The 18359-nt window shown below is 42.5% G+C and overlaps 1 protein-coding gene across 2 annotated transcripts in view; it reads right to left on the bottom strand.

Annotated features, from left to right (window-relative positions):
- LOC120025654 (ADP-ribosylation factor-like protein 15) overlaps positions 1 to 18359 on the bottom strand; it is a 63883-nt gene that overhangs the window by 13611 nt on the left and 31913 nt on the right. For both annotated transcript variants that reach the window (XM_038970200.1, XM_038970199.1), the window contains exon 4: positions 15633 to 15841. In XM_038970200.1, coding sequence (XP_038826128.1) covers positions 15633 to 15841 — 209 coding nt within the window. The remainder of the gene's footprint in view (positions 1 to 15632; positions 15842 to 18359) is intronic.

The raw sequence follows: 18359 nt of genomic DNA on the forward strand, positions 1-18359 counted from the left end.
TTGAGCCAATAAGTTGTGTTGTGACAAGATAGGGGTGGTATACAGAAGATGGTCTTTTACCAAATAGGGCTGAGTCCATATTAATGGCAAGAACAGCTCAAATAAGCAAAGAGAAACGACAGCCCATCATTACTTTAAGACATGAAGGTCAGTCAACGAACTTTGAAAGTTTCTACAAGTGCAGTCGCAAAAACAATCAATCGCTATGATGATACTGGCTCTCATGAGGACCGCCACTGTCACGTCTACTCCCGCTACTCCGGTATACTAACCACCGATCCTGAGATCCATCATTACGCACACCTGGCATCAATCATTACGCGCGCCTGCACATCATCATTAGGCACACCTGGACTCCATTACCTCACTTATTTCCTCCCCTATATTCTTTCCCCAGTCAGTATTGTTCATGTGTTTATGCGTAGACAATACTGTTTTGTTGTCTCGTTCCATGTTTGTTGTTTTACTAAACGTTTCACCTGCTTCAACTCACAGCGTCTTTGTTACAGCCACATGAAAAGGAAGAGTAACTTCTGCTGCAGAGGATACGTTCATTAGATTTACCAGCCTCAGAAATTGCAGCCCAAATAAATTCTACTAAGAGTTCAAGTAACAGACATTTCAACACGTTCAGAGGAGACTGCGTGAATCTGGCCTTCATGGTCGAATTGCTGCAAAGAAACCACTACTAAAGGACACCAATAAGAAGACGTGACTTGCTTGGGCCAAGAAACATGAGCAATGGACATTAGATCAGTGGAAATCTGTCCTTTGGTCTGATGAGTCCAAATTAGACTTTTGCTTCCAACCGCCGTGTCTTTGTGAGACGCAGAGTATGTGAATGGAGGATCTCTGCATGTGTGGTTCCCACCGTGAAGCATGGAGGAGGTGGTGTGATGGTGCTTTGATGGTGACACTGTCTGTGATATATTTAGAATTCAAGGCACACTTAACCAGCATGACTACCACAGCATTCTGCAGCGATACGCCATCCAATCTGGTTTGCACTTAGGGCTATCATTTGTTTTCAACAGGACAATGACCCAACACACCTACAGGCTGTGTAAGGGCTATTTGACCAATCTGGAGAGTGATGACCTGGCCATCAGATGACCTGGCCTCCACAATCACCCAACCTCAACCCAATTGAGATGGCTTGGAATGAGTTGGACCGCAGAGCGAAGGAAAAGCAGCCAACAAGTGCTCAGCATGTGGGAACTCCTTCAAGACTGTTGGAAAAGCATTCCAGGTGAAGCTGGTTGAGAGAATACCAAGTGTGAAAAGCTGTCAAGGCAAAGGGGGGCCACTTTGAAGAATGTAAAACATAAAATATAATTTTGATTTGTTTAACACTTTTTTTGGTTACTACATGATTCCATATGTTATTTCATAATTTTGATGTCTTCACTATTAATTCTACAATGTAGAAAATAGATATTTGACGTTGAGACTGGTGTTTTGCGGGTACTATTTAATGAAGCTGACAGTTGAGGACTTGAGGTGTCTTTCTCAAACTAGACACTAATGTACTTGTCCTCTCGGTCAGTTGTGCACCGGGGCCTCCCACTTTTTCTATTCTGGTTAGAGCCAGTTTGCGCTGTTCTGTGAAGGGAGTAGTACACAGTGTTGTACGAGATCTTGAGTTTCTTGGCAATTTCTCGCATTGAAGAGCCTTCATTTCTCAGAACAAGAATAGACTGACGATTTTTAGAAGGAAGGTCTTTGTTTTAATTTTATTTTACCGTTATTTTACCAGGTAAGTTGACTGAGAACACGTTCTCATTTGCAGCAACGACCTGGGGAATAGTTACAGGGGAGAGGAGGGGGATGAATGAGCCAATTGTAAACTGGGGATTATTAGGTGACCATGATGGTTTGAGGGCCAGATTGGGAATTTAGCCAGGACACCGGGGTTAACACCCCTACTCTTACGATAAGTGCCATGGGATCTTTAATGACCTCAGAGAGTCAGGACACCCGTTTAACGTCCCATCCGAAAGACGGCACCCTACACAGGGCAGTGTCCCCAATCACTGCCCTGGGGCATTGGGATATTTTTTAGACCAGAGGAAAGAGTGCCTCCTACTGGCCCTCCAACACCACTTCCAGCAGCATCTGGTCTCCCATCCAGGGACTGACCAGGACCAACCCTGCTTAGCTTCAGAAGCAAGCCAACAGTTGTATGCAGGGTGATATGCTGCTGGCTGTTTCTGGCCATGTTGAGCCTGTAATCAAACCCACAAATGCTGATGCTCCAGATACTCAACTAATCAGAACAACAGTTTCAGCTGTGCCAACATAATTGCAAAATGGTTTTCTAATGATCAATTAGCCTTTTTAAAATGATAAACATGGATTAACTAACACAACGTGCCATTGGAACAGTGATGGTTGCTGATAAATGGGCCTCTGTACGCCAATGTAGATATTCCATTAAATATCAGCTGTTTCCAGCTACAATAGTCATTTACAACATTAACAATGTCTACATTGTATTTCTGATCAATTTGATGTTATTTTAAAATGGACAAAAACAAATGTTCTTTTCTTTCAAAAACAAGGACATTTCTAAGTGACCCCAAATTTTTGAACGGTAGTGCGTGTGTATATATATATATATTTTATAGTACCCGTCAAAGGTTTTGGACAAACCTACTCATTCAAGGGTAGGTGTGTTCCCACATATGCTGAGCACTTTTTGGCTGCTTTTCCGTATCGCTGGCATATCGCTGCAGAATGCTGTGGTAGCCATGCTGGTTAAGTGTGCCTTGAATTCTAAATAAATCACCAAAAGTGTCATCAGCAAAGCACCCCCACACCATGTTTTGTACACTCAGTGTATATAGTCTAGTATGTGAGTCAGTGCAAGATAAGGCCAATGCAGATAGTCCCGGTAACCATTTAATGAACTATTTAGCAGTTTTATGGCTCTTTAGCAGTCTTATAGTTTGGGGGTAGAAGCTGCCCAAGAGCCTGTTGGTCTGAGTGTCAATGCTCCAGTACTGTTTGCCGGGCGGTAGCCGAGTGAACAGTCTATGGCTTGGGTGGCTGAAGTCTTTGGCAATTTTCGGGCCTTCATCTGATACCGCCTGATATAGTGGTCCTTGATGGCAGGGAGCTCGGCCCCCGTGATGTACTGGGATGTCCACACCACCCTCCCTAGCGCTTTGCGGTTGGGGGCGGTGCATTTGCCATACCAAGCGGTGATACAGCCAGCCAACAATTTTCAGCCTCTTGAGGGGCAAGAGGCACTGTCGTGTCCTCTTCACGACTGTGCGGGTGTGTGATCATGTTAAGTCTTTGTGGACACCAAGGAACTTGAAGCTCTCAACCCGATTCACTACTGCCCCGTTGATGTGGACGGGGGCGTTCTTGGCCCTCTGTTTCCTGTAGTCCACGATCAGCTCCTTTGTCTTGCTGATGTTGAGGGAGAGGTTGTTGTTCTGGCACCACACTTCCAGGTCTCTGACCTCCTCCCTATTGGTTGTCTCATCGCGGTCGGTGATCAGGCCTACCACCGTTGTGTTGTCAGCAAACTTGATGATGGTGTTGGAGTCGTGCGTGGCCATGGAGTCGTGGGTGAACAAGGAGTACAGGAGGGGACTAAGCACACATCCTTGAGGTGCCCCCCATGTTGAAGGTCAACGTGGCAGAGGTGTTGTTGCCTACCCTGACCCCCTGGGGCCGGCACATCAGGAAGTCCAGGATCCAGTTGCAGAGGGAGGTGTTCAGTCCCAGGGTCCCTTGCTTGTGATGAGCTTGGGAGGGGACTATGGTGTTGAACGCTGAGCTGTAGTCTATGAACAGCATTCCCACATAGTTATTTCATTTATTGTCCAGTTGGGAGAGGGAAGTGTGAAGTGCAATTGAGATTGCTTCATCTGTGAATCTGTTGGGGCGGTATGCGAAACTGGAGTGGATCCAGGGTGTCTGGGATAATGCTCTTGATGTGTCTCATGACGCAGCCTTTTAAAGCAAGATCACACAGGTGAAGGCTCATCATAAGACTTGCTTTCACCTGGTCAGGGATGAGGCTAGACTAGAAAGAGACTTTAGACTATTGAGAAATAGGCTACCCCTGGACACAGGTTATCCTACCTGCTAAAGGGAGGCAGAATGAGGCCCTGGACCGAGTGAACCCCTCTCTATAGCTTAACCTACAGCATACATCAAAACCTACAGACTACATTCCCCATACATAACTATTGGTCATCAAACTGTTATGGGCTTTGATGTTCCAAGAACAAAGACAGGTAGTGAAAGAAAGCTGACTCGAGCTCATTTGACCTCTAATGCTGAACAAATGTTTCGCTACAACAAATCAAGTTACAAAAGTCAACCAAGAGGACCATAATTCAATGAAGCGCTTGCCTTGCCTGTCAGGCAACCACAGCAGCGCTAAACAATACAATATTACTGCCCAAAACACAGCAGGGAGTACTGTTGGACAAAAACACATTATCAAATGGCCGTTCCAAGTCAACGTGTTCCGAGCCAGCCAGATAATCCATCATCATTATCCCCCTTAAGTATCACATGGAACAGGCCACTGGGCCCCACATCCTCGCTCATCATGTACACACACAAACACGCACAAGTACATGCACGCACGCACACTCACACCATACACACACCCACCCATGCAAACACACACACACACACAGACACGCGCACACACATCCCTATCGCTTCTAATGTATCGGATGGATACTCCATCCGATACTGCCCGCATCCCAGAGGTGTGTGAATTGCAAAGGTGAAATATTTGAGAGCAGTATTTCGGAAGAAAAGTATCACCTCACAGGAACGGTCGAATAGGGGAATTGTATTTCATGCGAGTGTGTTGCACATTTTTGCACCATACATTTGGCTGACTGTACTGAGCTGAGACTAGCTAAACTGCAGGATACATACTGTGCACTTCTATAGAGAAAGCACAATAAAGTTTGATTTACCTCATTGAGAAGTAGACTTTTGTAACGATTCAGACTGACTGGTTCAACTATCTTTAAAAAGTTAGATAAGATTATACATTGTGCATGGTGTGCTAATCTCCCCTCTCTAGCAGTGTGCACATGCAGGGTTATAAATGAGATGGAGTCTGGATTACGGTTGCTGATTGAAGTTCTTCATGTTAGTTTCATTGCACATCATCAGCCGCTGGTATCATATGCAAGCCTCCTGCAGCTGATCTGATATGAGACAAAAATGTGAGTGCAACACTGCCCAAGAAAGTGCACACACGGTGTATAAAGAGAGAGACGCGCACGCACGTATTGGGAGGTGAGGTGATACTCTGTAAGGGGCTGATATTTACTACCCACCTAGGACTACTGCTCAGCCAGGTCATTAAAGCTCTGGGTTTTCACTTCCCCCCTGGAGCCTTCTATAACCCCAGCCTGATACAGACCCATTTCACCATGACCTGCAGTGCCGAACACACACATTCGAGCAAGCAAATACACAAGCACGCACACGAGTGCAAGCAGACACACACACACACAATTTCCATGCTCACTACAAACTACGCACCTAGAAAACATTCCATTCAAACCTGATCTACTTCCACCACAAAATGGGGGGGAAAAACACCCCGAGCCTCAGAAAAATGACAATGTGAAAAACTACATTATGACAAAAAGCATTGAGAGATAATACAGTGTTAAAGATGACAGCAAACACCTGCACCTCTGGTTAGTGCATCGAGACAGGCAGACTGCAGGTCATGAATAAGGTTGCAAAGTTACCGGAATCTTTAAAACAGTTAAAGAGTTTAATGGCCGTGATAGGAGAAAACTGTGGATGGATCAACAACATTGTAGTTACTTCACAATACTAACATAAATGACAGAGTTAAAAGAAGTAAGCCTATACATAATGCAATTTTCCAAAAACATGCATCCTGTTTGCAATAAGGCACTAGAGTAAAACTGCAAAAAATGTGGCGAAGAAATTAACTTTTTGTCCTAAATACAAAGCATTTTGTTTGGGGCAAATCCAACACAACTGAGTACCACTGTCCATTTTTCAAGCATGGTGGTGGCTGCATCCTGTTATGGGTATGCTTGTCATCGGCAAGGTCTAGGGAGTTTTACTTAGGATAAAAAGAAACAATAGAGCTAAGCACAGGCTGAACCCTAAAAGAAAACCTGGTTCAGTCTGCTTTACACCAGACACTGGGAGACAAATGCATCTTTCAGCAGAACAATAACCTAAAACAAGTCCAAAAATACACAGGAGTTGCTTACCAAAACAACATGTTATGTTCCTGAGTGGCCTAGTTACAGTTTTTACTTAACCCATTATGTGAGTTCCAAAGCGTTAGTTGTTTTATGCACGTAATGTCAGAATGCACTCACTGTTCCAAAATGTGATTGTTACGCAACAGGACAGTTAACACTAATTATCTATAGGCTATATTTCAATTTCAAATGACTTTCTACCAAGTTTTATTTTCTAACAACAGTTTGAATTGAGGTGTGTTCCACCTCATTAATTCACATAGGAGCCCATTTCAGTGTTGCGGACATTTATGTTTGAGGATTTACTGAGCCGGACAAACTTCTCTCTTCGAGGACAGCCCAAGCACTTTAACAATGTTTCCGCGGATCAAGTACGCAAACATTTGCGCAGTCTTGCACTAATTGGCACATTTTCTGGCTGGCGCTCGCATTGCCTGCCTTGTTGTTTTCCTTACAAATAAAAACTTTGGACATGTGTGCATTCCTATCAAAATAAAGTGCCTTATTTTCTGCATATTGTGTTGTCGTTTCCATTGTAGCATACAGTATGTATGTATGGAGCATAATGTATTTACAGTTTTATTCACGTTTTCAAGTCTGGTGAAAACTAATGCACTCCGATTATTGCATAGATTGTAAAGGACACCTATGATTTGTTTAAAATACTTTTTGGAACATTCTACTATTATAATGAGCTAGTGCTAAGATATTTGCCACCTGTGTGTGGCGCAATGTTTGTTGACATTATACAATGCATTCTGGGTATCACGTAAACGTCTGTCAGACCTAAGATGTAATAATGAGGTGAAGGGTAAACTTCTGGGAGTGAATGATCATAGACGACACAAACCCTTCAACATGCATACTGCAAACAGACCAAACTCATCTCGTCTCTTCTTATTATCATCTATGGTTGACGAGATAAACAAACATGGCGGCGCGCACAAACTACCCATCGTCGGATTACTTTCGATTTCATTTTCTTTTTTTTTAACGGAATTATTTAGATCAATGGTGAGCTCACCCGTGATGTGATGAATTAAACAGTAATTGCTATTGGCTCATTCATATTGCAGTTTCCGCTTGTGCTATGTCAATTTCCCGGTTTGGATGATTGTGTATGCTGTCGCTACTGAACTGGTCACATTCAGGACATACAATTGAAGTTGGAAGTTTACATACACTTAGGTTGGAGTCATTAAACTCGTTTTTCAACCACTCCACAAATTTCTTGTTAACAAACTATAGTTTTGGCAAGTCGGTTAGGGCATCTACTTTGTGCATGACAAGTAATTTTTCCAACAATTATTTACAGACAGATTATTTCACTTATAATTCACTGTATCACCATTCCAGTGGGTCAGAAGCTTACATATACACTAAGTTGACTGTACCTTTAAACAGCTTGGAAAATTCCAGAAAATAATGCCATGGCTTTAGAAGCTTCTGATAGGCTAATTGACATAATTTGAGTCGATTGGAGGTGTACCTGTGGATGTGTTTGAAGGTAGGCCTTGAAATTCAGTGCCTCTTTGCTTGACCCCAAGCATACTTCCAAAGTTGTGGCTAATTGGCTTAAAGACAACAAAGTCAAAGTATTGGAGTGGCCATCACAAAGCCCTGACCTCAATCCTATAGAAAATTTGTGGGCAGAACTGAAAAAGCATGTGCGAGCAGGGAGGCCTACAAACCTGACTCAGTTACACCAGCTCTGTCAGGAGGAACAGACCAAAATTCACCCAACTTATTGCAGGAAGCTTGTGGAAGGCTACCCGAAACGTTTGCCCCAAGTTAAACAATTTGAAGGCAATGCTACCAAATTCTAATTGAGTGTATGTAAACTTCTGACCCACTGGGAATGTGATGAAAGAAATAAAAGCTGAAATAAATAATTCTCTACTATTATTCTGACATTTCACATTCTTAAAATAAAGTGGTGATTCTAACTGACTTAAGACAAGGAATTTTTACTAGGATTAAATGTCATGAATGTTGAAAAACTGAGTTTAAATGTGTTTGGCTAAGGTGTATGTAAACTTCCGACTTTAACTTTGTAAGGACTGTGTTTCTGCTAAATGTTTCTATGAAAAAACAGTGTGGCTAGCTCAAATGCTGAATGTTGCGTAAATCGAAACTGTACTTTCTAAATAAGCGTTCTAGTCACACCGATTGGAGGGTACGCTGCAGGGACCACTGTAGAACGATCACACCCGTTTGTTGGTATGTGTGAAAAGGTTCAAATCGGCTTGAAAATATATGGCAAGACATGAAAATGGCTGTCTAGCAATGACCTACAACCAACTTGACAGAGTGAAGAATTTTAAAAATAATAATGTGCAAATATTGTACAATCCAGGTGTGCAAAGCTCTTAGAGACTTACCCAAAAAGACTCACAGCTGTAATCGATGCAAAAGGTGATTCTAACATGTATTGACTCATGGGTGTGAATACTTAAGAGTACAAGTCAAAAGATTGGACACATCTTCTCAATCCAGGGTTTCTCTTTATTTTTACTATTTTCTACATTGTAGACAAATAGTGTAGACATCAAAACTATGAAATAACACATATGGAATTATGTAGTCACCAAAAAAGTGTTAAACAAATCTAAATATATTATATACTTGAGATTCTTTAAAGTAGCCACCCTTTGCCTTGTTGACAGATTTGCACACTCTTGGCATTCTCTCAACCAGCTTCATGAGGTAGTCACCTGGAATGCATTTCAACTAACAGGTGTGCCTTGTTAAAAGATAATGTGTGGAATTTCTTTCCTTTTTAATGTGTTTGAGCCAATCAGTTGTGTTGTGACAAGGTAGGGGTAGTATACAGAAGATGGACATATTTGGTAAGAGGCCAAGTCCATATTATGACAAGAACAGCTCAAATAAACAAAGAGAAATGACAGTCCATCATTACTTCAAGACGTGAAGGTCAGTCAATCTGGAAAATTTCAAGAATTTTGAAAGTTTCTTCAAGTGCTGTCGCAAAAATCATCAAGCGCTATGATGAAACTGGCTCTTATGAGGACCGCCACAGGAAAGGAAGACCCAGAGTTACCTCTGCTGCAGAGAATAAGTGCATTAGAGTTACCAGCCTCAGAAATTGCAGCCCAAATAAATGATTCAGAGTTCAAGTAACACACATCACAAAATCAACTGTTCAGAGACTGTGTGAATCTGGCCTTCATGGTCAAATTGCTGCAAAGAAACCACTACTAAAGGACACCAATAAGAAGAGACTTGCTTGGGCCAAGAATCATGAGCAATGGACATTAGACCGGTGGAAATCTGTCCTTTGGTCTGATGAGTCCAAATTTGAGAATTTTGGTTCCAACTGTCGTGTCTTTGTGAGACGCAGAGTAGGTGAACGGATGATCTCCGCATGTGTGGTTCCCACCATGAAGCATGGAGGAAGAGGTGTGATGGTAATTTGCTGATGACAAGACTGTTGGTAAAGCATTCCAGGTATAGCTGGTCAAGGCAATGCCAAGAGTGTCTAAAGCTGTCATAAAGGCAAGGGAGGTTACTTTGAAGAACCTAAAATATATATTAGGATTTTTTAACACATTTTTTGGTTACTACATCATTCCATATGTGTTATTTCATAGTTGTGATGTCTTCACTATTATTCTACAATGTAGAAAATAGTAAAAACAAAGAACCGCACAGTACCCTCCCTTTGCAACCCCACTCAGGAATGCTGTGTTCCCATCCAGTTTTCCCTCACTCTTTTTGAGTGATAGCTGCTAATGAATCCATTAAAACTAAATAACATTCAAGGAAAAATCCACCCAAATCCACAAATTTAATTTACAGTACTAAATAACACTAATATGTGAGAATGTTTTTTCTGGTGAACAAAGGTTTCATATAGTGAGGTTGGTAGCAACATGGAAAATTGTTGTGGAAATCTGTTGCAGCTCAAGTCGACTACAAAATCCAAAACGCAATGCTCTTTCTATGGGCAGGCTGGCTAGCTAACTAGCAAGCAAACATAGCTACACACAATAATACCAAATACAATATCAGCATGTAACATAGCTAGTTAGCTGTAAAATCGCCTAAACAAACTGCACTAGGAGTCCACAATCTCACCATGTTCAACCTGCAGATGGATGTGCTTAACAATTTGGAGTCTAACATTCGCAACCGCAGATATACTTTTGAGGAGATGGGAAACGTTGCCCATCATGTTACATCAATATGGCGCGCAATGCATTCTGGGCGGTATTGGGACAAGTAGGCTATTGTGCTTAAGCTCAAAAACCCAACACGAATTTGGCTAACAAGAAAGCACAACATTACACATATTTTCCGATATGTGAGATAATTAACTAGCTATCTGTAGTATCGTATATCTTTGGAATCGTGACATTACGTACTTTAGAGGAAAATAGGCAAGTTTCTCGACATATACACTGACTTTGAGAAGGGATTGCGTGACGATTAGTTTATCAATCGCGTGACGCAGCATGATAACGTGAACGCGATTGGTCGACAATCTGCTGGGTGCGGCGTGAAACGTTTCTTCATTCATTGGATTCCAATCTCCTTTGTATAATATCTCTGGCAACTGCACAATGCAAATGTGCTAGACCCTCCGTTAAATTACAAATTCCTCGAGGTAAGAAAAACATATGATCAATGGCTCATTCGAGAGAAGACATCCTCCCGAGATAGACATTTTCGATCTAAAAGCGACTTTATCACAGTGCTACGTAACACCAGACGGATTTCTGCCTGCTTGAACGTCAATAACTCAGATACACATGAAAACATGAAATTACCCAGGGAATCGATAGAACATCACTCAGAGATGCACAAAAACAATATAACATTCAAAATGGGTGAACCTTTATTTTAAGATATGTGTACCAGGCAGGGTCAAAGACCAGTGACAGGCGTTACATCCTAAATAGCACCCTATTCCCTATATAGTGCACTACATTTGAACAGAACCCAGTCAGTCCTGGTCAAAAGTAGTGCACTACATAGGGAATAAGGTGTCATTTGGGATATATCGGGACTGATCGCAAGACATAATAATTCATGTACATCCTGTTTACAACTTGGGACAGAACTTTTACTGTTTGTTTGTTTGTTGTTGGTTTTTACCTCCGATCAATATGAGAACTCTACAGTCCCTAGCTGAAACAGCAGGAGAGAAGTGCGGTGAGGGCAGGCATGAGAAGGTGTGAGACGAGACATGATTAAAAACCTCACAGACCTTTGTTCTTCCCTTTTTTTGTGTGTTGTTTTATTGGGATAGGACAGTGAAGAGGAGCCAGGAAAGGTAGGACAGAGTGCGAGTCAGAAAGGCAGCGGATTGGATTCAAACCCACACCAATGGCGACTCTCGTATACATGTGTGCCGGGGTCCACGACACTAACTGCTGGACCACACAGGCCTCACATACCTGACAAACAAATACTTCCATGACCAAATCCTCTTCGTTGTTAAAACTAAAAACACAGCAGAACCACACCGCCAGCCACAGCTGAGGCAGTAACGCAATTACCATTTACCGGCTGCTTTAAGATAGGCAGGTTAACAAGGGTAATCAGACAGCTACTTTAATTGGTTTAGCTCGCATGAGCACGGCTAACCTTAAAACAACTCGAGTGGTATCCATGACGACAGCCTGACCCCCACTGTAATCACAGGGCTGCGCTGGGGCATCATGGGCATCATCAATTCTGATTCTATTAAAGACAAAAACAATATGTCTTGTGTGATAAGTAGGCACCGCCTACTGTTGGTCTATCGTAATTCAATCAATGTGTAGGCAGGTTGCTTAGGATTCAAAGCTCAAAAAGCCTAATTCATACTCTTAGAGCAGGTACTCCAACAATAATGTGATTTGCAATTTGTGAGTTGCAATGATATCATTATGTCTTTTAGAGCTTCATAGTCTGGTTGATTGTATAAAACATGTTCATTTGATTGTAATCTTGATTGTAATCTTCTCAACCAGAAGTTAGTGCAGGTCAGTGCCTTGTAAAAGTATTCAGGCCCATGGATTTCTTAACATTTTATTGTGTTATAAAGTGGGATTAAAATGTTGAATTGTATTTTTTTGTCAACAATCTACACAACATACTCTAATGTCAAAGTGGAAGAAATGTTTAATTTTTTATTTATTTTTTATTTTTTGTTTTTAAAGATGAATAGAAATTACATTCGTGAAATATAGTTGTTGGGTAATTATTCAGTTCCCTGAGTCAATACATGTTAGAAACACCTTTGACATCAATTACAGCTGTTAGTCTTCTTGGGTGAGTCTATAGGAGATTTGCACACCTGCATTGTGCAGTATTTGGCCATTATTCTTACCAAAAAAAAGAAGCTCTGTCAAGATGTTAGGGATCATGGCTAGACAGCAATTTAAGTCTTGCCATAGATTTTAAAGCAGATTTAAGTCAGAACAGAACTAACTTATTGTTAAGCCACTCCAGTGTATAATTGGCCTTGTGATGTAGGTTATTGTCCTACTGAAAGGTGAATTCCTCTCCCAGTCTGTGGTGTAAAGCAGACTGAAGCAGGTTTTCCTCTAGGATTTTGGATTTTGCTTGAGCTTAGCTCCATCCCATTTATTTTTATCCTGAAAAGCTCCCCAGTATTTGCCAATGTCAAGCATACCCATACCACGATGCAGCCACTACTATGCTTGAAAAAAAGGAGGCAGTTACTCAGTGATGTGTTGTATTGGAATTGCCCCTAACATAAGGCTTTGCATTTAGGCCAAAAAGTGTATTCCTTTGCTTTGTTTTTTTTGCAGTATTACTTTAGTGCCTTGTTGCATACAAGATGCATGTTTTGGAATAGATCTTATTTTCACGCTGTCATTTAGATCATTATTGTGGAGTCTCTACAATGTTGTTGATCCATCCTCAGTTGTCTCCCATCACAGCCATTGAACGCTGTAACTGTTTTAAAATCCCCAACGGCCTCATAGTAACTTATTTAGCCAAATTTTACACCTGAATTAATTTAGGCTTACCTAAACAAAGGGTGCTTAATACTTATGCAATGACTATATATTTTTTAAAGTATTTTGTATAGATTGTTGACAAAAAAATGACAAATCAATATTAATCCCACTTTGTAACACAATAAACTCATCAGCAAAAAAAGAAACATCCTCTAACTGTTAACTGCATTTATTTTCAGCAAACCTAACGTGTAAATATTTGTAACATAACAAGATTCAACAACAGACAAACTGAACAAGTTCCACAGACATGTGACTAACGTAAATGGAATAATGTGTCCCTGAACAAAGGGGGGTTCAAAATCAAAAGTAACAGTCAGTATCTGGTGTGGCCACCAGCTGCATTAAGTACTGCAGTGCATCTCCTCCTCGTGGACTGCACCAAATTTGCCAGTTCTTGCTGTGAGATGTTACCCCACTCTTCCACAAAGGCACCTGCAAGTTCCCAGACATTTCTGGGGAGAATGGCCTCGGTGTAAATCTCTTTCCTTCGACGATAAACGCGAATCCGACCATCACCCCATGTGAGACAAAACCGCGACTCGTCAGTGAAGAGCACCTTTTGCCAGTCCTGTCTGGTCCAGCGACGGTGGGTTTGTGCCCATAGGCGACGTTGTTGCCGGCGATGTCTGGTGAGGACCTGCCTTACAACAGGCCTACAAGCCCTCAGTCCAGCCTCTCTCAGCCTATTGCGGACAGTCTGAGCACTGATGGAGGGATTGTGCGTTCCTGGTGTAACTCGGGCAGTTGTTGTTGCCATCCTGTACCTGTCCCACAGGTGTGATGTTCGGATGTACCGATCCTGTGCAGGTGTTGTTACACGTGGTCTGTCACTGCGAGGACGATCAGCTGTCCGTCCTGTCTCCCTGTAGCGCTGTCTTAGGCGTCTCACAATACGGACATTGCAATTTATTGCCCTGGCCACATCTGCAGTCCTCATGCCTCCTTGCAGCATGCCTAAGGCACATTCACGCAGATGAGCAGGGATCTTTCTTTTGGTGTTTTTCAGAGTCCGTAGAAAGGCCTCTTTAGTGTCCTAAGTTTTCATAACTGTGACCTTAATTTCCTACCATCTGTAAGCTGTTAGTGTCTTCGACCGTTCCACAGGTACATGTTCATTAATTGTTTATGGTTCATTGAACAAGCATGGAAAACAGTATTTAAACCCTTTACAATGAAGATCTGAAGTTATTTGGATTTTTACGAATTATCTTTGAAAGACAGGGTCCTGAAAAAGGGACGTTTCTCTTTTTGCTGAGTTTATAATGTGAAGATATCCAAGGGGTCTCAATACTTTTGCAAGGTTCTGTAAGTTAGAACTCTATATGGTGTCTACTGGCCTATAACCAGCATCTATAACTGGTTAGAGTGACATCATTACAATGTCTTTCATGACTCCATTGGCAGGTTGTATACTGGTTGTATGGGGAAGACGTCTTTACCTGATCGTAATGTGCCAAATTACGCCTGCTAGGTATGGTTTTTAGTATTCATTGTCTGTTTGAATTCAAAATGTGCCAAAAGAGGTGCGTAAAAAGCCCACTGTCTAAGTGTTATGTTACCATAATTGATCTACTTGAGTGTGAAGCTGCGCCCCCAGGCCCAGGGTTGGTGTTAGTTTGTATGTCAGTTTTGCATTGTTACCATAAGTTGCCTTGTCTGGGCCAGAACATCCCTGTACCCTGAGGCAGCTTGATGTACAAGTACACCCCCTGGATAGGTAGCTAGTCTATCGTTACCATAGATATACACTGAGTGTCCATGACATAGACTGACCAGGCGAATGCCAGGTGAAAGCTATGCCCACTTATTGATGTCACTTGTTAAATCGACTTCAATTAGTGTAGGTGAAGGGGAGGAGACAGGTTAAAGAAGGATTTTTAAGCCTTGAGACAAATGAGTCATTGATTGTGTATGTGTGCCATTCAGGGGGAGAATGAGCAAGACAAAAGATTTAAGTGCCTTTGAACGGGGTATGGTAGTAAGTGCCAGGCACACCTGTTTAAGTGCGTCAAGAACTGCATCGCTGCTGGGTTTTTCACGCTCAACCGTTTCCCATCTGTATCAAGAATGGTCCACCACCCAAAGGACATCCAGCCAACTTGACACAGCTGTGGGAAGCATTGGAGTCAACATGGGTCAGCATCCCTGTGGAACGCTTGACACCTTGTAGAGTCCATTCCAACGAATTGAGGCTGTTCTGAGGGCACATGGTGCAACTCAATATTAGGAAGGTGTTCCTAATGTTTTGTCCACTCAGTGTACATATTCTACTACATATATATTATACCATACCATAATCTATAACGTTGATATGAATCATTGGTTGTTTCCTCCTGTTCGGAGCGTGTAGCAGGTTTGTGTGAGTGTGCACCTGTGTGTGTGTTCGGCCTACCTCCTGTGTGGTGCGAGCAGCTGGTTTGTCCTGGTGGTTGGCCAGTATGAGGAAGGGCAGGGTACAGAGCTGGGGGTGCTGCAGGGCAGAGTGAAGCTCAGTTCGGGCCATCTCCAGATCCTCGTCTGTGGAGGCGCTGTCCAGGACAAACACCACCCCCTGGGAACCCTGGTAGTACCGCGACCAGTACTTCTTTATCGAGTCCGCTCCTGGAGACAGCGATGGACAGGCAGTCAGACACAGACATGTACACATAGACACACAGCAATGCAGGCACACGCACACACACACACACACAGTTAGTACCAGCACAGTACTTGTAAATGGAGTCCACTCCTGGAGACGCACACATGGACAGTCAGGCACACACACACAGTACCAGTTCAAGTATCTCTTAATTTAATCAGCCCCTTTAAAAATCGATACAGGCCCCCTATACAAACTATACCCACACGCAAACATATATACTGTATTTACAGTGCATTCGGAAAAGATTCAGACCCCTTAACTTTTTCCACATTTTGTTACGTTGAAGCCTTAATATAAATGTATTCATTTGTTTCCCCCCCCCCTCATCAATCTACACACAATACCTCATAATGACAAAGCAAAAACAGGTTTAGACATTTTTGCAACAAAAAAAATTATAACATTTACATAAGTATTCAGACCCTTAACACAGTACTTTGTTGAAGCACCTTTGGCAGTTATTACAGCCTCGAGTCTTCTTGGGTATGACGCTACAAGCTTGGCACATCTATATTCTTCTCTGTAGATCCTCTCAAGCTCTGTCAGGTTGGATGGGGAGCTTCACTGCAGTCTGAGGTCCTGAGCGCTCTGGAGCAGGTTTTCATCAAGGATCTCTCCGTACTTTGCTACGTTCATCTTTGCCTCAATCCTGACTAGTCTCCCAGTCCCCGCCGCTGAAAAACATCCCCACAGCATGATGCTGCCACCACCATGCTTCACTGTAGGGATGCCAGGCTTCCTCCAGATGTGATGCTTGGCATTCAGGCCAAAGAGTTCAATCTTGGTCCAATCAGGCATGTGCCTTTTACTGAGGAGTGGCTTCTGTATAGCCACTCTAACATAAAGGCCTGATTGGTGAAGTTCTGCAGAGATGGTTTTCCTTCTGTAAGGTTCTCCCCATCTCCACAGACGAACTCTGGAGCACTATCAGAGTGATCATTGCGTTCTCGGTCACCTCCCTGACCAAGGCCATTCTTCCCCGATTGCTCAGTTTGGCCGGGAGTCCAGCTCTAGGAAGATTCTTGGTGGTTCCAAACTTCTTCCATTTAAGAATGATGGCCACTGTGTTCTTGGGAACCTTCAATGCTGGAGACATTTTTTGTACCCTTTCCAGATCTTTGCCTCGATACAATCCTGTCTCAGAGCTCTATAGACAATTCCTTCCACCTCATGGCTTGGTTTTTGCTCTGACATGCACTGTCAACTGTGGGACATTATATAGACAGGTGTGTGCCTTTCCAAATCATGTCCAATCAATTAAATTTACCACAGGTGGACTCACTCCAATCAAGTTGTATAAACATCTCCAGGATGATCAATGGAAACAGGATACACCTGAGCTTAATTTTGAGTCTCATAGCAAAGGGTCTGAATACTTATGTAAATAAAAACCTGTTTTTGCTTTGTCATTATGGGGTGTTGTGTGTAGATTGTTGAGGAAAAACATACAAGTAATCCATTGTAGAATAAGGCTGTAACGTAACAAAATGTGGAAAAAGTCAAGGGGTCTGAACACTTTCAGAAAGCACAGCACTGCGCACACACACACACACACACACACACACACACACACACACACACACACACTCTTGGCACTGGCTGCAGCATTCTTATCAAAGTTAACACACGGTCAAAAATGATTAAAATATTTTATTTTAGTGCCCGTCACGTTTTTCTGCAACGAAGCTGGCTTTTCAACCTCAACTTCCAGAGGATCATTCCACCTAATTCAATTGTACGTTGATAATCCGGCAAATAAAATGGATACCTATGAGTAATGGAGACCTCCAGCAAGAAAACAGTAAAAATGCATTGAATTTCAACATCGTTTCAATCGGAGCACGTCTGGAGTGCATTTTGCAAATGCTTCCACCCTCCTTTCATAAAATCTTTGCGGATATTGCATTATATATTCTTCAGACTTCAGGACTGCATGCCAACTTCTAGCCTTCTGCGCTGCGCTGGGGGGCCGGTGGGAAAACGACATGTCTGTCTAAATGAAGTGTGTTCAATACACAAAACCTGTGGCCCAATGACAACCTATTCCCTTTACAGTGCACTACTTTTGACCAGCGCCCAACAGGGGCCTGGTCAAAAGTAGTGCACTCTAAATGGAATAGTGTGCCAGTTGGGACACATCCCAAGATTCTCTTTAAAGCAGAAACAACTCAGAGAGCACATTAAAGCAGTTTCCTATGCTGGCCACTCTACAGCACAGTTCAAATGAACCTTCTTCTTTTACAATGAACATATGGTTCCTTTTCTGCACAGCAATTTGGGGGTACAAAAATGTGGCCACCAAGGCTCACAAGGCAGGGCATGGCTTTGGTTAGCGTGAGTGACAGAGTGGTGGAATAGAACCAGAAACCCATAGGAAAAGGGTCAGTTGTGTCAGTTAAATTACTCTCCCTGAGTGTGGCTGGAAAAACAACCACTTATTTTTCTGAAATCTAAAGAGGGAGAGGAGGAAGCCATGGT

This window comes from Salvelinus namaycush, chromosome 31 (assembly GCF_016432855.1).
Source record: "Salvelinus namaycush isolate Seneca chromosome 31, SaNama_1.0, whole genome shotgun sequence".
Taxonomy (NCBI): Eukaryota; Metazoa; Chordata; class Actinopteri; order Salmoniformes; family Salmonidae; genus Salvelinus; species Salvelinus namaycush.